Source organism: Dermacentor albipictus, chromosome 1 (genome assembly GCF_038994185.2).
Source record: "Dermacentor albipictus isolate Rhodes 1998 colony chromosome 1, USDA_Dalb.pri_finalv2, whole genome shotgun sequence".
Classification (NCBI taxonomy): Eukaryota; Metazoa; Arthropoda; class Arachnida; order Ixodida; family Ixodidae; genus Dermacentor; species Dermacentor albipictus.
In genome coordinates, this window is record NC_091821.1 from 321,991,092 (window position 1) to 322,018,582 (window position 27,491).

The 27,491-nt window shown below is 41.8% G+C and overlaps 1 protein-coding gene across 4 annotated transcripts in view; it reads right to left on the reverse strand.

The window, feature by feature from the left end:
* Positions 1-61: 61 nt before the first annotated feature.
* LOC139054528 (RNA-binding protein 33-like) overlaps positions 62-27,491 on the reverse strand; it is a 134,268-nt gene continuing 106,838 nt past the window's right edge. For all 4 annotated transcript variants that reach the window (XM_070531626.1, XM_070531628.1, XM_070531627.1 and 1 more), the window contains one exon: positions 62-27,295. In XM_070531626.1, coding sequence (XP_070387727.1) covers positions 27,247-27,295 — 49 coding nt within the window. In that variant the 3' untranslated portion in view covers positions 62-27,246. The remainder of the gene's footprint in view (positions 27,296-27,491) is intronic.

The following is a 27,491-nucleotide window of genomic DNA, read 5'->3' on the forward strand; positions in this document are numbered from 1 at the left end:
AGCAAGAATTTTTAATGCGACAATGATCAGTGCTTGATGTGACCAGGCATCACAATGCACATTATTGATAAGCACTTTGTATATTTCCTTTGTTTTGGGCTAAATACACAGACAAGAACAAAAATGGCTGTGTACAACAAGACTGCTGTCGTAAACAACACTGCATAACACATAGTGCACACCATGGATGATTTTTCAGAAACAGTTGTACATACACAGGTAAAATTTAACATGACTTGAATTTATAAATATACAAGTCGTCTCAGTCAAAATTGAATGAAATACACATTGTGTCAAAACTGTTGTGTAAAATATCACAGCGCTTGTATCACAGGTACACAGTGCCACACCAGCCATTCCAAGAGACTTCAATGCAGCATAGAACTACCAATTGATCCACAACTGCAATACTGTGGGCCAAATATAGTGTCAATGTAATTGCTCTTTCATAGCTTGGCATTGGAGTCTCACTATAGAAGGTAAAAGGAAGCTCAAAGAAAGACTGCATTATATAATAAGCACAACCGGGCAAAGGCACTACATATTACTAAAGTGGTTGGTGTCTTGTAGTGTATAGTTGTACACTAAAAGAAGTGTGGCTGCTTCACTATGGTGCTACTCACACAGTAATTAATGAAGAGGCAATAGTATTTTTAAAATAGCATCCGAGTAGCCTTACAACTTTCATCCTAATGAGCCAGGCATGGCCAAGCAACTTAAACGGCACAAAAGCAGCCGCCAACATCCTCACCTAACCTTTAGCCACTGTTCCTCCATGCTTTGTTATCGTTACCAACAGTTAGTGCAACACATCAGTGACAATTTACTGTAATTTACATGCGGAAGTAAAAAATTTGAGGGCAACCAATGGGATTCATGCAACAGTAATGTGCGAGCATTAGTTTCCCCCTTTTGTCCGGCATGAGCATTCCTGTTTTGCACAGGATGATGAGACGTGCTAGACTCTTTGTTACATAGCCTCGGCATTCTTCTGTCGAGGCACCTGCACAGGATCACTCGTACCGCTTGTAGAAGGTGCGGTGTCCATCATTACTTTAACTTAGCAGCACACTTTCAACTCTTTACTTCAGCTGCTGCAGCCAAACGAGCCTTACAAGCTTCCTGATTCAGCCTGTCGTCCCCTTTGCATCGCCCTTCTTTCGGTGATATTTCTCGACGCGACTTTCCATACTGCTTGTTGATGGCATGGTACACACCGTCACAAGACATGTCTGAACCTGACAAATTGCTACAATTTGTCAGGTATGAGTCAGACGTAAGTGTCAGTATGAGTCAGACGTAAGTGTTTGGAACAGGAGGCCAAGAGAGCTTCCATAGAAGAAAAAAGTGCTGTTTTGTTTTATTTTTGAGCATTTGCAAATTTTCACGATTTGAGACTAGGATTTCTTTCAATATGTAAGGTATGAGCTCTTTTTATGTTTTGTTTGCGAAGCTCGAGATTTGAAAGACACGTTTTTTTGTAAAAGTGTAGTATCGCAAGGTGTTCATTAATAAGTAGATAGGCTTTCTTTTTTTTGTGTGTGTAAGTAACCCGAGATTCAAGGTTATCGTTGAGAGGCCTATCGTAACGAGCGTGTGGTTTAGTTAACCTTCTTTTTTTATGTGTTTTTTTTTTCTCTAAGGTTAACCGCGTAGGTCTTCAGTAAGTGCGTGATTTGCACTGAGAAGAGCTCTTAGCTCCATTAGCGCGTGTCCTGTGTGGACGGAAAAAAGCAGATTTATAACTGGGTTGCTTGTGTTTGTTTAGGGCGGCCGTATTGTGACTTCTCTAGTACGAGTTGTTAGAACACACACTTGTTCGGAGGTTCCTCTGTGTTGCGTAAGTTACGCAAGTTTGGTTGATCGGTTAAGGAACGTGTCCAGTGTGGACTAAAGGAACAAATGTGAGTAAGCGTGATGAAATGCTTTCGTATGACGCAAGTGCGCGTTCTGAAAAGGGACCACAAAGCTAGCGCGATTGTGATTGCGTACCTGTGGAGTTGGCCAGATGGTTCAGTGGCAACAGTACATGAGATAAGCACGCCACTGTGAAAGGATAAGAACAGGCTGTTCGTGAACTTAGGCTGCTTAAGTTAGGTTTGGGTATTGGTATTTGAGAGCCTTCGGTTTAATTCTGCGCATACCTTAACTCTTGTGCAGCGTGATGGTCGGGTTTGGTCGAACTCAAGAGGAACGTGAACGTTCGCTTTGGCGGCACAAAATTTTGGGGCAAAATTTGGGATTCCCAGTTGAGCGGCTTGCATGGAAATTGTGATAGGAAGCCTGGTGGGTTAGGAGCTTATTCCGGGCGTTTGAACGCTGAGCGGTATTGTGTTGCCGGGTGGACTCTTCTGTGCCAGTTGTTGTGAGATGGTTGAAGGCATTCCAAGTGCGCAGGGGTTGCAGAGAGCAAAGCCATCATCTTGCTCGCCAGCCATTCTCTTCCTGCCCAGCGGTTACCAGCACTGGCCAGGCGAGATTTTCCGGGCCATGGAGGAGCTGTTAGGATTGGCCTGCAGCTATTTCAGCTCGCTGCACGTGTGCCAATCCAACTGGGACGGGGCGCACTTCAGAAAACTGCGGATAACCGGCAGCCACGTGGCGCGGGGTCAGCTCAGGGGAGTTCTCGAGGGGAGGTAATTGGCGGAACCTCCCCATGAGCTTTTCGAGACACCAGACAATGTGCTACCCGGGCAGCCCCACCTGGGACGGCTCAGAGTTCTACGAAGCCCCTCTGACGTCTGCTCCGGACCATTACACCTGTGTGTGTGTGCCGCACGTGTATGTGAGCCCTCATCCTCCTCCAAGTCGAGAGCCTTCATCCTCCAAAAGGGCGGGTCATCTTCAATGACGTCGAACTATGATGTCGAGCAGAGTGCTTATAAGCAGCGATTTTCGGCTGCTAGAGCGTGCTCGTTGTCGTGCTTGAAATGTACTCGTGAGCTGTGTGCTCGTTGTCGTGCTCGAAATGTACTCGTGAGCTGTGTGCTCGTAAGCTGCTTGCTGTATGCTCGTCTTGCGGGCTCCATTTGGGAGTCACGGTAGACTGTCGATGTATCTCGTGTTCAACTGTAAATAACATGTAAATAAATCCTGCTCTCCTAAGTGCCGACGAAGAGTCAAGCTCCTTCCTACAGCTACGACTGCCAAATCTTACATCTGAATGGCAGCGGTGAGATCGGCCTACAGCTCGTAGATCGTCCAACAACTCTAAAAAATGGTGGCAGCGGCGAGATCTTCCGATGAATCTTACAAAGCCTACCAGTTCCTGGGCGATGAACAAACGGGGTTTTCTGCTTAACACCTCCCTATATCTGTCGGTCAATATAACCACCCAGTTAAAAAAAAAATTAATTTTATTGAGATGCAGTTAAACATTGATATAACGAAGTTGGTAAAATAGGCAATTTGCTTCGTCATATAGAAATTTCGCTATATTGAAATTCGACCTTTTACACAAATAAGTAGTCGCAGATGGCTTCTTACACGGAAGGGGCCGAAACATTTTCCGAATTACTAAGCCATTGAGGGGGAAAAAAAAAGATATATATAGAGAGAGACAGAATTAAAAAAAATTTTGGCGAGTTTGAGAGTGGCAACAAAACAATATTTCATGCCGTGTCGACGATATCTGTTAATCGGCAGTGGCATGAAGTGAAGCCAGCCACGCTTTTGTGTACACTCCGCCCTTGTGCCTAATAATGTTGCCCGCAACGGGACAACGCTACTGTGAAAAGTGCCGGAAGTGGGGGGGTTGCACGAATGTTGCTTCAAGTGTCTCTGAAACGAGACATCACCCAATCTGCAATACTAGTTGCGTGGGAAGTGGGAAGACAGCGCACATGATAACACGCCATTTCGACATGCCCACTCTTTGCGCACACGGAAGATTACCTCTAAAACAGCAAGTGGGCTGCGTATGCACTCAGCCACGCTGGCAGCCATGGGCAGCCAGGGCAGCACTTGAAAAGGAGATGTACGTGAAAACACGGCGCTGATTGACACCATCTTTTTCGACCCACACGCTTTCACTTGCATCCAAAGCATCTAGCATGGGGGGCGCAATGGGATTATATCACACTTGGGACTTTAAACGGAAAATTACGCTGCTATGCTTTGCTAGTCACTGTTGCCGATGATTACAGAGCACGATTTGAGAGGTGCGCTCGCAAGCAGCTGCTTGTCATTTAACCATTTGACCATCTGCATCCACAGAGGTTCGCATTTACGTAATAGTTCTGTGGAAACTTGCAAGGTTGCAATTGCAAAAACCGCAAGGCAGCAACTGCTACGAACAGGCGGTTCTTTTTTTAAATTAGGTTTGCATTTGCTGTCTCGGTATTCCGTTGCGGTCAATGTGAAATTTCATTACATTGAAATCATGTATAAATGCACTTTATTATAATGAGGTTCTAAATACATGGTGTTCTATGGACAAAAAGTTATAACAAAATTAAATACTCTGTTATATCAAGAATTTTGTAATACTTAGGTTCGTTATATCGAGGTTTAACTGTAGCTGCACCTCAATATCCACTAAGTGAATGACACCTCTAACCTTGTTCACTGCATAATAACTGCGCTGTTTAATATCCCAAAGGTGCACAGGGGGTTATGAGGGATGTTGTAGTGGAAAGGCCACCTGAGATGCTTTAATGTGCTCCCAAAGTGTGGTATGAGTACGGGAGTGTTTTGCATTCTGGCCCCATCAGAATGTGGTGGTAATGGTTGAGAATCAAACCAGCAACTTAGTGCTCAGCAGCACAATGCCATAGCCACCATGGCGGGCTCACTAAATCACAAATTGACTTAACCAGACAGGCCATACCTATTCACGGTAATAAATGACCTCATGTGCAAGGCTACTGGTTTGCACTCAACACTGAGGCTCTATGCTACTCTATAACTATGTGTAATAAATTGCTCAATATTAATAAAATCACAAAAAGCAATCGAGTGCAAAGGTAAAGCAAACCTTTGAATATTAACATGGTCATCTAAGGTAGTGCATAAATTGTAATCCATCACTGCATAAATGCATTCTTTCCGCTTTCTTGCTTAATTTCCTGCATAACTGCTGCACGCTAAATGCAAGATAAAATGCACAAAAAAAAAACAGCGCCATCTCTATATGCCAAGTGCATAAAAAGAGCACATTTATGCTGCTGTAAAGTCTCTTGTATGAGTGTTGTGGCAGAAATAGTTGCATCTTGTATAAGGTAACCACAAATTACCTGTCAAATAACCAAGAGGTGACAAGATACAAATAAAAAGTTAGTCCAAGTAGCAGTAGGCTACTGAGCAAAATAGTACTCTGGATGGCTTTTAGGACTCGTATTAGAGGTCTCACTAAAGCATCATGTAAACATGAGGGAGCTGTCGACATACAGAAGGTATCCAAAGCCAGTAGAACAGCTCTTCAGTTAATGCTGAACAGCAATGTAGAAAGCCAGCACAGTTTTACATATAAAAATGAAAAACACCTAAAATATGTGCAGCACTCAACAAACAGCAACAGATAATGAAGATCACCTAAAGGCAGGTGCAACACAAAACAGAAACAAATGTAGGCTGCTCTTATGTAAAAAAAATGTGAAAGCAAAATGGAACACGCAACCCATTGCGCCCCTATGAAACAGGTTGATTAAAATAAAAGAAAGAAAGGCACACACACAAAAAAAGAAAGGGTACACTCCCTGATAGTGAGACTGCTCTCAAACTCTTACCATCAAATTCACATTTTGCGTCAGTCATGTTATAAAGCATAAAATAAAAATTTGAGTGCTAGTGATTATGAAAGTCAGTGCAGCACACAAGTCTTGCACGAGAAACACAGCAAGTCCAAGTGAAACACATGCAAGATGGCAACACAAAATAGGAACAATAGTTGTAAATGTAGCGTTTCACAAAAGCGAACAAAAATCTGTGCTTTGGTCTAAATGAAGAAGCATAGAAAGTGAGAGAAATATGGAACAGTCAAGCTGAACACAGTGCAGAGTGATACTTACCTCATTTACTGAAGCAAAGAAAATTTTACCAGCAAATGAAAAAAATAAATTGCATAAAGCCATGAAACACTATTGTGGATTTGTTTGGCTAAACCTACTGTTCTCATGTGACAGAATTATTCTGTAATGACATACAAATGGCACAGCACCACAGCTGTTTTCTTCACTGATTATAAAGATGTGTAGAGTGCAAACAACGATGAGGAAAGGGGCACGAACATGAGTACACTGGGGCCATAATCTGGTGCAGTGGTTTTATAGATACCACAAACGGTCATTTTTGCAAATCAATTTTCGCAGTGTTGTTCCAAGTTAAAATTTTTGAAAACTTCTTGGACATTATAATTCCCAAGACGGCCTGCAACTTGAGGGGCCTCCTAATATAAAAAAAATTGCTTATAGCAATAGTCTACAGGATTAAGATTTTGGGAAATGTAAGCCATTTGCAAAAATTAAATTGTTTACAGTAGTGCTTTTAGCAGATGCAAATTGGATTAAGGCTGCAAAACAAATGTGAAAAAAAAAAAGCTTGTGGCCAGGTTTACTGTCTGGTCAATGCTCTTTTCAAGTCAAATGGTGCTTCTGCACATTTACGTGAATGGTAGCATAACATAGAAATTTAGGCACATACATAATCCATCTGACACTACAGCACAATCAATGCAGAAATAAACGCCGATAACAGCAGTAGTAAATGGCTAGCAACTGGCAACAATTTACATGGCGACTACTAAATGTGATGGTTTCAACACCTGCCGACAGCTAGTGTGGATTGCAGTAGAACTGAAATTTCCACAGGATCCTTGTATACTGCCTGATGATAGCACTGCTTACATGCAAAGTGGTTTTGAAACTTTTGACAAAGGCCATTGTACTTGTTAACTCTCTGCTGTCCTCACTATTGTCTGCACTATACACGCCTTTGTAACATGCTCATATTTACTCAACGAGGCATTCACCCTGTCACCTTAATAAAAAGCCTCATGCTGATATAGTTAACCAACACTGCAACTCTGTCTTGTGCTTTACAGCTTTTTCTCCTGCACAATATCAAGCTAAAGAACTTGGGTAAGCAGCTGCATATGCAGCAAGAGACATGACACTGCGCAGAAAGTGCTCCTATTAACCCAAAACATAACAACACATACCTGCCAACCTGGGCCTCTCTAAATTTGGGTGATTTGTCAAGCAAGGAGGTGGGGGGGGGGGGGGGGAGATGATGGCAAAAGGAAAAAAAATGTTTCGCTCTTTTTTTCTGGGCCACAGCAATGCCAGAAACAGTTCTGAATGGCTGTCAGTGCAGTTATTAGACGTCTTGGTGCTTGTACTATAGCCGGAAACAGCATGTACGTGGGTGTACAATTAAGAAAAACATACTATATGTCCCATGACAATGGTTCCTTCCCACTCCAAATATTCTTCACTGCATAAAAAGGCCGTATTGCGGCGAAGCAGGCTTAAGGGAACTGGCCATTGAAACGCATAGTACACGTTTGCTTCCTGAACACTCACCCAAAGTGAACTGAGTTAGGCCTGACTGCCTATGCACAAATGGCTCGGATTTAAAGGGACCGTGAAACGATTTTGGCGATTTTCTACAAACGTACTGAGTCGTTAGAGTAGGTTCTTCTGATCATTAATTGATGCATCTAAGTGCTCTGCGTAAAGCGTGTAATTTATTATAAGGTTTTAAAAATACCCATCGCTGCCGATTGCAGCGCACTGCTCGGCGGAATTTTAAGCCGCCCCTACCCATATGATGCAAATAACCCATATTACGTCACATGGGCGAGCTATCTGATTGGCTGACGAGGGCGCGTGGTCGATAATTTTTCCAACTTTATGGTGAACAAATGATGCTCGTAATAGTTGGAATGTTAGTTACTTTGTTTTTGTAAAAAGAAAATAACTTAAAGAGAATACACAAGAATAGTTTTTTAGTACACTTCAGCACTTCCGGCACACAGCAAGTGTCGTCTGCTTGTGTTACAACGTACTCCATTTTGACGAGAGCTCCGCGGTCAGAGTCGGTCTCAGTCTTTTCGCGAGCACTATGATTCGACTTTGTTGCCTTGTGGACTGCAAACCTAGCGACCTGCAAACCGCGAGTCCAGTATTAGGGCAAACGCAAGCGCAAGGGGACAGGGTCTGGCCGCTTGACTGTGCCGGGATGAGCCACGAGATGAGCAGAAGGGCAAATGTGAACGGTCTGCACGGTGCAGCCACCTGGTGGCACAGAGCTCAACCATACACAGTAGCAGCAACGAAGTGTATTCTTTGCTGCTGGTGTGTATTTTTCGCAGGAGTGTAATCATCAACACGTTGATTTAAAAATGTTTAAAATGCTTTACACTTGGTTAGAGCAATATTAGCACTTTGTTTGACTGGTTAAGCGCTGCGCCAGCAAGTGTCTGGACCGTGCAGACCGATCAGGCTGCTCACGTACGTCTACGCTAAAGTTCCTTCATCAGCTTGAGTTTATGCCTCCAGTCATTTGCCGAAATGACCAGCTTGCCTGTTTTTAGCGGAGTACCGGACACGTTCGGCGCTACGACAGAATGCTCGCAACGCACGCTGCTTCGATAGCTCTCGGTCGACGGCCAAGCGGCTAGCGGAGAGGTCTCGCGCGGGAGGGGGCGTGCTCCTAAACAACCGGAAATGGGCGATGTGACGTCGCATTGTGACGCTGAACCAGTGAAGGCGGAGCTTAGCGCCGCTCGCTCGGTGAGCGAGTTGAGGAGGAAAAGCATAGCTAGGGAGGAGGGTAACTTCTAATCGCTTGCAGCTCCGTTAATACGTAACGCTTCACTTAAATTGTGGTGCGAATGTTCTACTTAAGCTGTACCCTACGCGCCTACAAAATTTGTCCGAACCGTTTCAGGGGCCCTTTAAATAGTTATAGTTCCAATTTTAGCATATGTACTTTGTAAGTTAACTGCTTGGACACAGAGACCACATTATCGATCCCTCCTGGACCATATTAGATCCGCTAATCTTTTTTCATTCATTTGTTCGTCATTTGCCTGCATCCCATACCCCTGTATGCCCTGAGGCATTAACCCTCGCATTAAAAAAAAAAAGAAAATTATAGTTGCAGCGTCCTAGTCCGTAATGGCAATTACCGTATTTTCTGGTGCATAAGTCAAAAATTTTTTTCTGAATTTTTCGTCAGTGCGTCTTATAGAACAGTGCTACTTATACAAGCCTTTTTTCTTCTTTTTGGAGGAACTGTTGTCAAAATCGGATTGGGTGCTATGGCCATGCAAAGCACACTGTATTGACCTCCTCTGGCAGTTACTACGGGTTGTGTGCGCACCATGGATTTACCGGGTTCCTCTCGTGATCGAGTTGCCATGCGCCGTGCGAAGAAGAACACAGCAGCAACACAAGTGGCGGCAGGCTGACCGCGAGTGGACCGAATCCAAAGTCATCGCATCCACAGATCGCTTTCAAGGCAAGGTGCACACCGCTACGCAAAGTTGCTACCAGAGTACAAGCCAACCACCCTCTACCTCCCGTACTGCCTTCCCACTTTCCACCCTTGTGCACGATTTGGCTTGCCATTGCACACTTTCACTCGCACATACACTCTTAAGACAGTTGCATGCTTTGGTGTGTATATTTACCTCATAACAATAATCGTCATCTGTCTTAACTGTGTTTCCTTTCTTTAACGCTGCAAGCCCGGTACTTTCAAGTCACAAATGGTCTGCACGTTATCAGCATCACAGAGCATTCATTCTCAACAGGAAAGTTTGAGAGCGCAGCATTTTCAAGAAAGGAAACATAAGCAAGACAGATGACGATTATTGCTGAGGCAAATATACAACCCAAAGGGTGCAACTGTATTTAGAGCGTACAGCACATGGCGCGCGGGGACAAGGTTATCGCCCTTGAACTTTATACTGAACATTGCGGCGACCACGAGGGCAGAAATGTGCCTGGAGTGTCCATATCATTCCTTGTCCATGACCCGCATTCACGAAGTGAAACGTCATTGTATATTTTAAAGATCGCTTACCGAATGAACAGGTGCATCTTATATACTTAAAAAAAAAAGAAAAAAAGAACTGGCTGTTTTGAGGGCGGTGCGACTTATAGAGTGGAAGGTACGTTACAATGTGGCAGTGCTGAACGATGTGTTTTTTCTTTTTTTTTTTCCGCGGTGGCGTTCGGACAGCTTTTTGGGAGGCTTATGGTTGTGTCTGTACAATCGGAAGAACTGGACAGAATTCAGGAGTCTCCGCAGATAAATTGGAAGAGTTGGCAGGTACATGACTTTGGGCATGGGCATAAAATGAAGAGCAGACAAAGACGCGTGCTTGTCTTTGTCTGTTCTTCATTTTATGCCCTTGTCCTAACTTGTGCTGTTACATTTTGGATCATGCAGAACCAACTGCCCAATCTTTCACTTTGCTTCACCCAGCTTAGTAATATCTGATAGCTGTGTGATAGTTGTGCAGTAGGTATGCAAAAACAAGCACTGAAGACTAAAGATGGTGGCAAAGGCAACGAGGTCAGTCAGTCCAAGGAAATGTAGCAAGGACTGTTGAAGCACACTTTCAAGGAGAGAAAGTGAGGAAAATAGTATATGTAAATGGTGGGGTTAACTGAAGTAAACTGATCAAGAAGAAAGGCATTATTTGAATGGGAGTGTAGTAGGAAGGAAGGATATAAAAGAGAAAGGAATGAAGGAAGCATGAAAGAACCCTTAGCAGTAGCATTAGAAAGCATAGTGGGTGCTCTTGGGTGCCCTGTACTTGAAATTTAATTTCACTCGACTAAAATCTATTAAAAAACTAGTAAGCATAGCACATTGCAGAAAAGACATATGAATAAGAAACTGAACACACTCAGTACTTTTTGTACTTTGTTTGTTCTTGTCCACAGCATGCTATGTTTACTGCTCCTATCAATCACCATGTCTAAATAGCAATACTGTTTAAAATCTAACGTGAGTGGCAGCATTGCAATTGTTTAATAGGTCAAGTCAAAATTTGCAGTGCTCTTTTCTATTCCTGCCAACGCATAATAAAGAGCCAACAGAAGTGAGAAGACCTAAACTTATTTTAAATGGCAGACCAAAAAAGTCACCACACTTTCTTGCTGCAAAATGTAACCAAAAATAAGTGAAAGACAAGAGAATCCGAACATGTAAAAACAAAAACAATGATTGTTATGAGGCAATTTGACATGAAATTTTCACTCGCACAACAAAAGTTTGGAATGTCAAATTACCAGAGGAAGATCAAAGACACCAGAGAGAAACATGGCAAACAGGGTTCACAACTCTCGAAGAAATCACAGGGAAAGGGAGACTCAGCATGTATTGCCCAACAACGCGGCTCGCACACACATCTTGCACGTGTATCCTGCAGACACATTTTGGCGCAGGCTGAGGCATGTTGACGATCACTATTGTGTGCGGCTTTGTAGTTACAGTTGCAAGCAGCTTTTGCAAGGCCCATCACATGAGGTACCAGCACAAAACTTCTTCAGCGCGAACACTTGAAGAAACTGCATTTTGTTCATGCTCAATAACGAGGATATACACATCATTCAGTGCTTGCCATCATAATCGCAGCTGCACTGAGAAGCGCTATATGATGTCCTCGACTTCAATGTGCAATGTGCCGCAATGTGCTTGTGCAAAAGCTTAAATAAATTCATGAATGTATCGACCAACTCACTCCAGTTTCAAGTTATACTAGATCACATGCCACATGATGATGTGAACATTATATTTCACAGCACGCACCAGTAAACATCATCCTCCTCCTCACAGCTTTGCATGAGCATACTTACCATTTAGCAGTTTCTGTCGGTGGTAGCTATGACCATTAATTGAAAGAGAGTTTGCATGACAGGCTGAATGCACATGTAGCATATCTGTGGCTTTGTATGGTTCTTAGTGTGTTCATGATTTGAGAAATATGTATGCAACATATGCAAATGTATGAGCAATACTTGCAGTTTATTGATGCTGCATATTTTTACTCATACACATGCAATATTTGCATATATATTAAAAAATATGCACAATGTGTGGGTCATAAAAACTATAACACCCACTTTTGTGGTTACCCATACAGTCGAACCCCTGTATAACATATAATTCGATATAATGAAGTAAATCTACAATTTGGTTAGTCCTGCATTATTTCAATGGATTACCGTGCTATAATTTAACTGATGATGCCGGATCTGACACAATATCAGTTACAGTGAAGCATGTGGCTAAAAATATGTATTCTGGTAGCAAAAATTTTAAATACACTCGTGAACTGATTTTTTAGACACGTTTTTCTTTTCTAACCTGCATACTTAATCGGTAGGAGTGCACGAATACTCAAAACTTTTGAATAACGAATCAAATAGTGTCCTGTTCAATTCAGTCTCTGAATGGAATAGTCAACATTCACAAGTAGAAATATTTTTTCTAATACTTCAAAACATCAACTGTGGCCAAATAAACATAAAATTGTAGCATAAATACGGTAAATATTCACCCCTACGGGCATAATATAGGCACTGAACATAAGAACTTGCGTAGTGGAGCAGGCTACGTCACTTTGGTAGCCATGCATTACAGCCTGTACAGCAATCATTTATGCTCTCTGAAGCGCCTGCGCATGCGAACTACTTGTTTGCTCCTAATGCTCCATTTGTGCTTTTAATAAACAGCACTTCATAACGTACTATGTAATGACAGAAACTTGCCAACTTTACCTATACTGCTATGTGAACACCGTGTTATGTTAGTTGCGATAACAGCTATTCATCATTCGAAAACAATCTGAAAGGTATTCTGTATTCAATTTGATTTGCTTCTGTTACTATTCGATTCATATTTGATTTGGTCTCAACAATCACTTTTCACTCACCCCTATTATTCGGACCTCCCTGTGGCACCGCCACCTACCCCTAGAACCACCGTGCAACAGCAATCGAAAATTTGAACTCCGCACGGTGCGCCATTTCATTATTCAGAGATAATGTGCATGCATGATGCTGCAAATGTGGCGGTCATAAACAAAGTTGCTGCCATGTTGGCATGGCACTAAATCTAAACTTTCATTGCAGACTTGCAACAAAGACTGCTTTTTTGTGTGAGCACTGCGTGACCATGTTCAAAAACACTGGTGTTCACTGTGCTATAAAACAAAAATAATGACTCAACCGTAAAATTGCCTCCATCATTGTGTGTCTTATGCTTTCTAGTACTGATCCATGAGTCATTTGTATATTTCTGTGCAGTGGTTATTTGAATGTTGTTCTAAAAACAAAAGGAATCCTTTTCGAAATTATATAACGAAGCAATAGATGTACATAAAAATATTTGCATTTTTAGAATCAAAAGAAGAAACTAAACAAGCATGCCAACTTTTATCAAGTAAAAAAAAAATTTCCTTTCAAAAAATAAAGAATTGGGTAACTACTGTGATCATTCATAATGAGCTACCATTGTTGCTTGAAAAACTTCTTAGGACAAGCTGAAAACAGGTATTTTTGGCAGGACACAACGTGTTTGACTCGTTCGCTGCCCCCTAAACTCCATAAAGACAGACGCTGCCGCTTTTGGGTCACCATGGAGGTCAGGTGCACGCGTGATGACCAGTCGAGTTCGAATTATTCAAAGAAAGCCAATTTCAGTATAGAAATAATGAAAGTTTAGGCTCATAGAAATGTATGAGTGCTGGCTGGGACCTTCGAGTGAGCATAGAATGAATCGGAGTTGAACTTACAGGAGCCTACTGTATTTGTTCCCATTTTACTATATATTTCGTAAAGCATATTTACTAGACTGTTTTTTTAAGTTTTCTTTTCTGAAGCACAGTATCACGCTGACACTATACTTCTCTGCACATGATTCAAGGATGTGAGTGGCTTGTTTTTTCATCTACTTCCTTGTAAATGAATTTCTTTCTCCTCCTCAGTTAGTACTCTGATTTACTCTGTTTACTGATGTACTCTGATTTATACAATAGTACTCTGATTTACAAATAAATTACTTTTACATCCAGCCGACAAAGAAGGATTTTGTGCTCTTGTGTGTGACAAACGATCTCCTCTTTCTCCCAACCTAGTAAACTGAGATTTTTACTGAGATACCTGCATTGTGCTTTCATTTTTCTAATTTTCTTTTGCCAACACTGCTGCTGACAGCCTAGTACATGTGTATCCTGTATGAAAAAGTTTCATATGACATGCATGTTTATTTTTAAAAGTTAAAAAAAGTTTTCCATCAGGCTTGAGTGAACAAAGGGAGGTCGTTTACCCCCACTTTTTCTTGCTGACAGAAATAAGACTGTACAGCATCATCACATTTTTCTTGCTACTCAAACTCAACTGAAAAATGGTGTAAAAAATTCCTTTAAATGGAGCACTTGACACTTTATTAGTCCAGGTAAATAGAAGCAAATTAATTAGTTTGGTTTATCAGCCAGTTACAGTTTTACTTTAGTAGGCTCAGGTGCAATCGTACCCCAGAGCCGATATAATGTAACAATCCTTTTCACCAGATTCTATTCCATCCTCATCCACGAGCCACTCTTGGCCGGTTATTACAGTGATAACGCAACAGGGGCACCGATGTAGCGAGTGACAACGCATGAAAAGGAATAGAACTGGAAGAGCATTGTTACATTATTCCATCCCAGACCTCTCAACTGCCAAGGGCCACTCAACTGATTGAGATATACAGGCACTGGTAGCAACGCATGCTGATAGGAACAGCTGTACAGTGCAGAGCATGTGCATAAGCCACGGGGTTAACGTTGGTGCCAATGTTTTATAGTCAGCACAAGCCAAGGATTCAGAAAAAGCTGCTCCTACAAAAGCAGAGTGTGCCTGCACTCAAACCACTCATGCCAATGCGCCACCGGGCCTCAGCAGTAAATAACACACCGTGATCAGACACGCAACACTCGAGGCAGTCACACGTGTGAAAAGTGATGTGGATGCTCAGAAAAAAATTTCCCGCATGACCACATGATTACAATGCAGAGAACTGCCACTGCAAACAGTGGAGTAGACGAACGGATCCACATGCACAGATGACTATCGATACTAAAGAGCTCAATGTGAAAAACGGTGCAGATGCTTAGCACTGGCTACTCTGCACAAGCATCCGCACACACTATGCTGAGGGAAGTTTATCACGATACCAGCACGAGTTCTTGCCTCGCAGCACACTGCACACACACACACACACACTCCAACACGAGGTGTAAAGGGAAGGGTCGATGTGGCGGTGAGTGACCACAAACACACAAGTGTGTAGTAAAAAAAGGGGGGGGGGAGAAGGGGGAGAGAGAGAGAAGTGAGCAACGTAAAATGGCTGGTGCGCACTCTCGAGTTGGAACTAACTACAAGTTTTGCACCACTAATGAGTGTAACAGAATTCTGCTACTGTGCTTGGGCGATAGCAAAGTGCACAGAATCAAAATCTAAGGGGGGGAGGAACAACCCACAATAATAATGAGGAAAGAGACTATGCTCCCACTGCGGTACAAGCACTACTTAGTGAATGTTGAGGAAATATGTCTCTAGCAATGGTTCATACACGACCGACAGGATGCGAGAATTTATACACGCCGCTTGTGGTATGAGCGCATGCAAAAGTTATAGCAAAACTTTTTCTCTTACTGCATGGGTGAAGAAAAAATTTTAATTTTCATCTTCCTTTTGCCCTAAAGGATTTATGCATGTAATGGCGAGAGCCAAAACCTCAAGAGACTGGCTGATCGGGAAGAGTAAAATTACGTTCGAGGCTTGTAGTTTGAATCCCCACCAAAGAGCAAGCACAAACATGGCACAAGGAGAAAGTATAGCGAAGAGACCACATTATAGATAGCTAAGTTGAGAGGGCACCGACAAATCATCTTTCATTAAGGGAGTAGTCATGTGTTGCATTTAATGCATGTTCAGCTACATTCTGTTCCTTATATCTTTTTAAACTAGAAACATTATATATGAGACCATAGTGCAATAGATTAAAAAAAAGCTACAATTTAAAGTTACCAGCTTCATTTCTTTGGCAAGCTAACTTAGATGCTCCCAAGTTTCAGCATTCACTATGGTTGCGGAAAACTTTTTGTGGCAATGAACAGAAAGCCATGAAGGGAAAGTGCACATGTGACGGCACTATTGAAAACAGTCCCGCATTCTCACTCACATTTATTTAGGCTGGGGACAGAAAATAACGCAAAACATTTGACTTTCTACAGCACTTATACCAAAACATGGCATGAAATATACCACTCACTGTTATGTTTTATTCTAATTTTTCTTGTATCCTCTCCCATGTTTCAACAAAACAGAAATCTTTGCAAGTAACAAGCCATGCTGTTTCAGCATCTCTTCCAAGATACTGGAAAAAATAAGTGCTGTCAAACATTGTTGTGCTACTTGGCACAATAACACATGCACAGAAGCTCCACTCCCGTTGCTTTCCCTTCATTGCCCCAGGAAGGTATCCGCAAGCATAGCCAGCATGATGTCACAGGCGATAAAACAAATTTACTTTGAGGTCCCCTTAACTTGTGTGAGCTACCTGCACCGGTATATGAAGGTGCGGCAATAAGTCACTGTCGTGCAACACAAATTTATCATGAGTAGACAAAACATGCCACTCATGCACTTTCTGCTACGCTATGATTAATTGTGCAGATGCAGAAATGACTCAGCCCTGTTGTGCCCTGCATAAAACTAAGCCTTCACTGAAAGTGTGCACATGAGGGTACACCAAGCTGCATTTTTATATTATTATTATAATTTTGGATGCTGTAATAAGCGGCAAAAGCAACATGGTGGCTACACATGCGCTGAGATCATCAGAGACTGCACACATAGACAAGTTTTGCTAGAAGAAAACAGCAGAAAAAGAAAGAGACCAAATGCGCCTTAAAGGGGCCCTCACCAGGTCTGGCCATTTTGAGCCGACAAGCACAGAGCATACATTGCGCGATAACAATCGTGTCTGCAAAGTATTACATCCCTACGCACCACGGAAAGATCTGAAATTTCAATCCAAACGCCTTTTCGCTATTCACTTACGGCCGCCGGGCTACAAGCTGGGTGATGACGTAATTGTGCCCCTGCGCCTACATAATCGTGTCAGCAGTGTGATGTCGCTCGGAGCGACACGTGACTTCGCGAATTTTTCATGACAAGATCTGTTATCTGTGCGATCTGTTGCTTGAATTGACGAAATGAAAATTAGAGAAATAATAAAACACACAAACAGAATGTCAGCGGGTTTTCTGTTTTACTTCGCACCGAAGCAAGAGAGATGTACTTCCGCTTCGTCTGCTTGTTCCCACAATCGTGCGATCACGTGCACAGGTACCGAAACTATGCCATTTTCTACCGTGTTCCAGCGCATGATCATGCTCTGCAACCCGCTTGTTCTGCCTCAGTATTCGTGTAGCACTGAATTATACCATTAGTCATGTTTTCTTGTGCACAGCATGCAAAATCTTGCGCTGCGCGAACAAGACAAGAGCACGCGCGCGACACAGGGCTAGACAGGGCAAGTGGACAGGGAGTCTCGCTATGCAGTGGAGCCTACCTGCTGAACTCATGGGTTCATGGCACTGAAATATTTCTATCTCGGCTACGTATTAATGAGCCGACGTGAAATTTTTTATTGGCAGAATGCTCCCTAGAGGACATGTAACAACTTCCAGCGTATAACCAAAATTTGCTATGGAGCCTGGTGAGGGGCCCTTTAACAGGTGTGTTCTAGTAAGTGTGTAAAATATGTTTAAATTATGTAACTTCCTTTCTGACACCTAAAATTTTGACTATGAGTTGATATCTGAGAACCTCCTTTATCTGAGCCATTAGCGAAGCACACTGTGGTGTGAACAACAAGCAGTTCACACTGTGCCTGCAGAGGCCTGTGCATCCAATGTAGCAAAGAAAGGAGTACCGAGAACGGCTGGGCAGCCTGTTTATTCTGCATCTCCATTAAAAATACCGTGGTGCACGTGCCGTGTCCAGCACTATCAAATCAAATCCGAGGGTTTTGCACTCCCTCAACTAGTGCGAAAGTGGCAGCCAAGTTAAGGAGACCTTTGAGAGGTTGCTTCATTAGTACTTAATGAGTAGCTCAGCTTAAGACCTAGAAAACCTCAATTACAAAGCAGTATATTGCTGGCACATTTGGCTAAAATGGTGCGACTAGGTTAGCAGCAGAAAATTCAACAACAGTTTAAAAATGACTCTAGCAAAAAATGTTTTTTTTTTTTGCATGGACTTTTTGACGCACCTATGTTGACACAACTAAGATGGCCACGCTTGTGCTAGGAGTATTACTGAAGCACAGTTTAAGCATATCGTGCCAGAAGTAAGGAACAGAGGGTGGTACGCATCTCAGCCTCATCGCTTGACTCTGCTTAATCAAAGCACAGGGTTTATCATAGTTTCATTGATCAAGGTGTATGGGACACAATGCATCAGGTTTCTTGAAGTGGTTAGAGTGCCTTGTAAAGTAGTGAGACCAATTATCAAAAAGGGGAAGAGCATGGCACAATTGCATCTGTAACATAAAAGCACAGCAGTGTGGTGTATACTCCTATCCACAGTAATCTGGTACAGGAGTGGAACATACAAAGTGTGCCCTAGCACTGCCGATTAGGCTCTGTACTGAGCAGGGGCACATGCAACTGCATTGTCACACTCCTGATCGGCTGGCAGTAGCTGTAACTTCTAAATGTGTGGAGCTACTTTACTGTGAAACAGAGAATCAAAGTGCAGGCACAGCTGGTCTTGTGCACTTCTATGGACTTGCATGTTCCTTAGAGTATAGCTTATAATTATTGGAAAATGTAAATAGGAGTATTGATGGTCTTTCCTGTAAATCTGTGTGTGTGTAAATCATCCTCTATCTTCAGTCCACACTTACTTATTTAGAAATTTTTTTTTCCTTCAGGAGCGCTTAAAGGGACGCTAAAGCAAAATACTAAATCAGTTTAGATGAATAAAGCATTCCGTGAAAACTCTGTGGTCGTTAATTTTGAAATATTAGGTTGATTATTTCAAGAGAAAATGAAAGTGAAAGTTTCAGTTCTTGAATTTCATACCGAATCCCCAACGCCAGTACATCATGGTGAAGTCCCAAATTTCAAGGTATTTTTCATACTTAGGCTGCATTGACTCAGCAAAAGTTTCCGTCATGTTCAATCTTTGGCACTTTAGGACACAATGTAGTTGATCTTTAGTGCTTAAGAATTAACTAGGCCCTAGAAGATGCTGTCAAAATCCATGATGCCACAGCGAGCTGTTGCAGGAACTTCCAGTAGGTGTCAATGCCCGTCTTTCATCATGGCACTTTTCCTGGCTTACCAAGGGTCTTACTGTGGCAAGAATGGAGTTTTTGATACTGTAGAAGGATAATTTACTGACACAGAATAAATCATTTTTCTCTTTAGTGTCCCTTTAACGCTACTTGTGAACTGCACAAGGAGCCAACTCGGACATAAATAATGCAGCTTTGCGCCTATAACTGAACCCTCTGCTCAATGTCTGCTCTAGAAGCTGCTCTGACCCTTTCCGCCAATGAAGCGAAGCTGCTAAATCTACAAAATATGTTCACTGCAAACAAGGGTGTGCACTTCTTTTAAAGTAGCGCCACTTTCATTTACGATAACTTTTCCCATGCCTTATTTGAGGGTATGAAAACATGATGCACGTAATGTGATTATTAGCTACACTGGAGATATAATGTAAAAAGCCTGTAAGAATGCTGTAGTACTTAAAAAAGGGGGGGGGGGGGAAACAGGGGCCAGGTCATCAGATGAGGCAGAAACACATGAAATGTTGCAGTGCATGTCACTCCTCTGTTTTACACCTTCTGTGCAGTTTTCACTTAGCAGTGTGAATTAACCAGCTCCAGCGAGCACATTGCTGACCAAACACAGCAGTATAAAAGAAAGATGTACTGTTCCCATCATTATGCAAGCATTGTATATGGTATTATTACCATTTGTTTTGGAAACATACATACACTTGATGTGTATCTGGTAATGGCGATCTGTGAATATACAGAGAAGGGCATGAGTTTGTACTGTTAACGCATGAGGGCATTCTTGCAGCCTTCTCCACGTGTTATCATACCTTTCTAAAATATGCAACTCAACACAATTGGGTATATGGATGTTACAATGGTCATAGGAAAACTACCGTCAATACCACAGTTAAGAAATCCATACCACAGTCCTGAAATCCTGTAAGGACCTCAAGTGAGGCAGTCCCATTTTAGTGTGCTTTCATATTGCTGTGCTTGCTGGAGGGCAATCCGTGGTTTGCCCTCATAAAACAAGTGGTTGGCATGCAAGGCTGAGGCCTTTGTGCAAAATAAAGTAGGCACAGAGAAGTATGAGAAGGGCTGCAAATTCATTAAAATTTACTGTAGCTAATCAGTTTTGAAATTTACATATCAGTAATGAGAAAAGTCCCTATGTTGTATAGAAAGCCAAAGTGAGAAAAATTTATTTGTGTGCCATTCCAGGATCATTCGCACAATAAATGCTCCTAGAAATGATAAAATTAGGCAACGACCTGTCCCCAATGAGCTATAGTCCTACCAAACTTGTAAACCAGCGCCATTTTATAAGCAATAATGTAATAAAGGCTGTGGAGGACTCATCGAAATGAGGCGCAAGGTGACTTACCACACGGGAGGAGGAGAAGGAAAGGAGAGAAAGGCTGCCATAATTGGAACATGCTAAAACCTGGCATATTCAAAAAGGCTATTTTCTGCCTGTTGAAATATACATATGACACAAAGAAGCCATGCCCCCATTTGCCTGTGAGTACCAATAGGGCAAGAAGCCAACTGCATGAAAGCTAATTAGTTCAACCACTTTTCTGCAAATAAAACAGTGGGCATTCCCTTCCGAGTGAAAAGGTCAGACAAAAGTAGTAAGTCACTGCTGCAACAGCAACCAGCTAAGAACGTTAAAAAAAATGTCAACCCAATACAATATTTAAACATACGTGTAAATGTGAAATGCTTCTTTACTTTGTTTCCTGCTTAATGGCATCTGTATCTCTGCACTGGAAAATGTTGGTGTAGAACCAAGTCATGTGGAGATCAGCTGATTCTGTGGCTCTAAATGACTCAAAGGATGGTTAATGATCAAAGTGAGCAGTTCATTGGTGAAACTGACCTCAAATGCAGGCACAAATGTTGTGCAATATTTGATGTTTGATCTGTCATCTCGTACTCTTCCTTCTCAAATCTTTATTTTCCTGTTTTGGCGCAACAATGTATTCATTAGATCCCAGCCAACTCGCCTAGCAACCAGTTCTACTCAACTCTATTCAATAATATGGTCTTTTATGCCAAAGGACAAACATGCCTCACTGATTGCTGTCGAAACTGCAGTTGCCAAAGCGGTGATGCATTTAAATTCCGGAGTGAAGGAAGCCTCAACCCATATTTTTTGGAGAACTTCAATTGGAGCAAAACTCCAAGGGCAGGCAAAGGGCAGAAGAGAAAGATCCCCGTTGAATTATGAGTGCCGAGCGGAAACGTGCAGCCTTGGCCAGGTTTTTGCAACAAGCAAAGCAGCGGCAACAACAGAACTGTGATGTGGACTATTCACTTGGTGCCTTTTAAGGCATTTATGTGCAAAGTACGCTACTCTTTGTTTGTGTAGCAATCCTCGAATAAACCGAGTTTTGTTCTTTACTATTTTCAAAATTTAATTTCTTTCGTTACCGTGCAATCTTCTGACAAGCTTTTCTCAGCTTTGGTACACTCAATTTTGATCATTTTTGTTTTGCTGAAAAGATGAATATTTAGTGAGTGCAAAAGGATGTCAAATGTTACTTTGGGAAGTTATAGATATTTAGAAAGTGTAAAATAAGAAAAGTACTTATTTTCAGTCATTCAAATGTGAACTTTGAAGCTTCATAACTTTTGTTCTAGGAAAGCTAGAACCATTAAATTAATCTTGTTGCACTTTTTGATATCTGAAGAATCCAATTACATTTAATTCAGCAGTATCTGTGCAGTCAGTTAATTAAAATGTGATCAAATGATGTTTTCATGGATAATTAGTTTACGAATTATTGGCATGGTGTACATAAAAACTGAGTTCATAATTGATGTGAGCACATGAGAATACATAATCACTGCAGTTTTCATCATCCTAACTAAAATAATAAAACATTTTATGTCTTAAAACCTCTTCCCCCCTTGAAAGGGCACGGGAAACTGAAATGAAATCGAGCTGGTGAGTGCCAGATTCCGAGATCCCCTGAAGCGAAATGTGATGTCCACACCGCACTGCCTGTAAAAGGGAATGGCGGCGCGTTTGGATTTTCGGCTACTAAAAGCGTGCAGTACGCTACCAATGGTGCTACGCCCCATGCGCTGTAAACCAGATAGGTGAAAGTCCTTATCGCAATAGGTTTGGCATCGATAGCTGTGAATGCAGCGTGCGACGACGTAGACGGAGATTTGCTGGTATCAGAATAAGAAACTGCTCATGCTGTCATTTTCACGTCAGAGGCGGCTATATACTGTTCTTGATGGCGCGCACCTCACACGTTTTCTTGTTTACATGAGATCTAGCGGCCAGATAATATATAAAATGATCGCAGTTTGGCAACATACTGACTGTTGGTGTGGAAAAATCATGTTTTCCGGTAACGCTTGAACCAGTAAAGAATGAGCTCACTCTACAGGGTCATTTCTATGTGTTCTCGATGCTGAATGTTTGTGCTGAAAAAACTTACGTAATGGGAACATATTGTTACGGTGAAGTGAAGGAAGACGTTGAATTGGACTAGAGAAAGACGAAGTCTGGCGGTTGCCTGAACGCCATATCCATCATTTGTAAATATAAGTTATTTTTCGAGTTTCTACTGTATTTGTGCTACTGTAACGAGTTTCTACTGTATTTGTGCAAAGACAATATTTAGACATAACTTTATGGGTGTGGCCCTTGCACTGGTACAACCGTTGTAGAAGAATATACGGTAACATCCTCAGCAATAAAGAACAACTTGAAATAAAGTATACATGAAGTGCCTTGTGCCACCAGTGCACAAGGCTACAAAGTAAGTAAATTGGTTTAAAAGTAGATTTGCCACTTACTACTGATATATGGAAGCTGCTACATTTTCTCAACAAGACATATGGGTGCTAGTAGGCATCTGTACACTTTTTGTTAAGTTTAAAATATGTTGGGGAAAACAACGAAGATACTAAGCAAGATTAAAGTTCGCTGAATGTTTACACAAAAGGATTAGCACAGCTTATTTACACATGTGTATATTAAAAAAAAAAAAGAATTATTTGGGTTGAATTGCCATATATGCCCGATTAGTGCATGGCGATAATTTTGAAAAGCCAAATTCACAGCTACGAGAAATCACACGGTTCTCATTATTAGCTGTCAGATATGTCTGGTGTCAAGGAAGGCACGTTTACAGACTAGTTCTGAATTTACAAGAGAATTACTCCTTCACAATATGCATGTGCAGGATTTGTCCTGGTTTAGCACAAGGTTGAGTGTTTTGATTTCAAATAGAAATTGTTGCAAAGCAAAGAAGCATTTCATGCTCAAAAACTAAATATGTTTGTAATGCTAACAACTGAAAGTATCAAAACGCTTACAACTGGCATTCAAAGCTGAAGTTGACATAAGCCTGTACACACTTGCGCAATGAGCGCAACTGAAAACGCGCTTCATGATCTAAAATACTATGATGAAAAGATTGTGGAGCTATGTATAACCTGAACAGTCGACGTAGTCACCCACACCAGTCAATGAACCTAGAACTATATAAACAATGTGCCATTAGCACCAATAACAGTGATATGCACAACACAGGTGTAAAGAGCCTGCGAGTTAACCATGCTGATAGTAAAATACTAGTACAGATCAAGTGACATCATACCATGCTCCCATGAAGTCAGTAGCTCCAACCCATGCTGTGAAGTCATCACAGAGATCAGTATAAGTGCAATGAGTCTTAATGAACGATACATAACTACCAAAGTGGCAGCACTATGGTCGAAATGAGAAACAGTACAGCGGAACCTCGTTAAGCCATAAATAGATGAACACAGGAAAATTATGCATAAAGCAAAACTGTTTTGACACTAAACTGTGGGTATGCAGCCAATGACATGCAAAAATCAAAACGAAGTGCATTCTACGAGAAAGCAAGGAAGTAACACTTTACTTTGATCTCTGTTATTAAAAGTTTGCTTGGGTTTTCATTTATACTCAGAACACAAGTGCGGCATACTCAGACAAGTAGCACACCCACATTTCCTTTTCATTTATATTGCACAGGTATGGGCAAAGGATGATTTTATCAATTTACATGCCAACAAGAAAGTTACTTTAAAAAATTTGCAAGAGTGACCCCCATGTACGTTTAACATGAGGTCTTTGTTTATTGTGCCACAAAAAACTTGCAAGAACTGCAAGTACTGAGATTCAAGGTGTCCCCGATCTCTTCTTAGGAATACAAATGCCGTACACTGGCTTGATGCAGCAAGCCACAATCAAAATGTGTATTTAACGGCACTGCAATGTTTGAAAAAAAAAGAGAAAGAAAAATATAATAAGTAATGAAGTATAACGAATTAATGTGCATGAGCTTTCTTTTTTATACTTTCTTATTCTGGTCTCCTTATTCTAAATGTGGCTGCGCAGCCCTCAAGAGAATAGGCTTATGCTAAACAGCACCAAAAATGAAAAAAAAGAAAAGGAAGAAGGGAATGAAGAAAGGAATGAGTATGTATTCACCACCATGTAAGTGCTATGCTACCACGATATGAGCGAGAATGAAATGCACGACGTTTCACCTTTTGCAGTCATGAGCATTTACCCACAGGCTGCCATTCCACTTGTAAACTATTTTGCGCACTGTGGACTCAAATATTAATAATAAAGATGTTTTACTCTCTCTCCACTCAAAATGAGCATTTATGTATACAAACATATGCAGTTCTCTCATCCTAGGACGTTTGCCTGTTTTCTGAAAGTGAAATATATTCCTCATCAGCATGAAATTCCCTTTAAGATTCCCTAAAGCAAGTTGGAGAAAATGTTGCCAACATCTTAGAGTTTCACGCCACAAAAAGTGCGCACAAATCCCTTCAAGCGTGTGTGTAGAAAAGTGGCAGCCTAGTATCCAGACACTACGAAGTGCAATTATGAATAGTTCCTGAAAGATGATGTAACAAGTACAAAAAAATCAGTACTTGCAAAACATGTGCTCATATTCAGTGCTTCCCAATATCTAACCAAAACAGCTCTTGTCGCATGTCAGGCAGGGTCTAACACATGACTGTAGAAAGCATCCTAATCAGATTTTGTAGCAAGTGGCCAAATCAGATTTCTAACATGAAATATGTAACTATGGCTCAAGTGCACTTTAACAAGGTTCCACTGTAGCTGTGCATTTTAACATGCAAGGGTTGTCTTAATGCAAGGAATTACTTCTAAAGCTTTATAGATACCTATACTAGCAGCGAAATCTTACAGGCCATGCACATCATCTTGAGAACCAATTTGCAACTCTTCCCCTTCTCTCTGAAATTCCTGGTTTTAGGACTTTCTGCCCACACTTGCATACTTGTACAAGGTGAAATATGAAATTGACTAACACCTAACAAACATGCTTTCAATATTTGGTTTCTCAGGTAGCAAGAGAAGAAAGCCACTCAACAGAAGTTAATAACCGCAGCAAAATATGCATGCAGAAAATTCTGATGGAGTCACCATCCAAGATCGCATGCAATCCTTTCTAAATTACTGGAAATAGACCAAAAAGAACCTTCAAATAAAAGGCAGTTCTAAAAATGTCTTCACTGATATAGGGACCAGAAGTGTGTGCAGGCGAAAGATATATGACCTTTGACACTCAAGGAAAGTATCACTGAAAGACAACTTACATGGAATGTTGTGTAAGCTATGCAACAGTGGTTGGTCGTAGACTACCACTTCTTCCCACAAGTACCGAAAGAGAGGTAACAGCAGTACAGCAGTGTTACACAATTATGACTTTAAAACCTAGTGGCTGGAAGCAGTGCGGATAAGGGTTTTGCAAAGGACACAATTCCAAGGTTCTTCCTTATGTTAAACATTGACCAGTATTGGTGGGTCATAAAAGTGTGCCTCGAAACTACACTAAAGATAGCAGCAGCTTAAGAAACATACCATCTCGGAGCTTAAGAAAGGACAGGTATGCACATATCCTTCAAAAAACCAATTTCCAACGGCTAGCCCAATTCTCAAAAGGAAAACTTCCCCTAAGCGCCATCCTCTAATGCAGAAAAACCTCAGCCTACAGCTCATAAAAATATTCCTTTGTTGGAGCTTTTTAAAATTTTTTTTTTATTCTCACATCTTGGTGAACTAGATGCATACTGAAGCAAGACAAGCTGCAAAAGACCAAAGGGCAATGTTTCCCAAAAGTTGCCAAAAGAAAAAAGCCTTAAGAAGTCTTCAATGGATGCTTCTTCGAAGTTCTGAAGTCTCCACAATATTCTCGGCACTGAATGAATCGTGTGCAGTGCAAAATTGACCAAGTTTCTTGGAAACTTGAAGCTTCGCTGCAAAGCCTTCAACCAACACGACATTCACCAACGTGTGATCAGCCTTCTGCACCTAGCAGTCTGGTGCCTAATGCAAGCAGCACACTTGAAGTTCAGTCGAACAGACGTGAATGTCTTTGGATAATGCCTGTCCATACCAAAAGTGATGGTCCATCAGGCAAATCCCGCATAAGAGAAAACGAGATGGGCAGTTCACACACGCGCGCGCACACACGTACACACATTTTCTGTCCCCGTGCCGAACTGTTCCTGACAACTCGTTCATCTTCAACGCAGTCCGGGAATAAAGGTGCAAACTGTCAAGTAGACACGCACCACCCCCCCAGAGAGACTAACAATAGCAATGCACGTTTTGTAGCTAAGTGAAGCATAACAGTGAGAGCATAATAAAATTAGCAAGTGCATTGCAGAGTTTGGAGAAGGTGCAGAGGTCCTGCTAGCCTGCAGCTTGCAAGCAGTAAACAGCCTGTGGGCGGTTGTGAGGACTTTCCTGGGGGAGTGGTGACCACTGAAGAGGTGCTGACGATCAACCCTGGCGCTGGCAGGCTGTAGTGGTGGCATCCTCGGGATGTGGCCTGGGGCTTCGGATCCCAGATCCTTCCTTGCTGTGGCTCCGGCCCAAGTGCAGAGGTGCTGTTCCCACCCTCACGGTGGAAGCAGGCTGACTTGAATCATAGACAGGTCTAGCATGTGCCTGCATGCATGGGAGGCACTTAAGGCAACAGGACGAGGTTCACTCTACTTCACACACGTGATAATGCAAAGACAGCTACAAAAACAGCAAAATCACTTTCACTGCCATCTGCTACGAAAATTCGGCAGAACTCATCTCATGATGACTGTCAACGATAATGTGCTTAGCTGTAAATCAATATAGTGGCACAACGTAT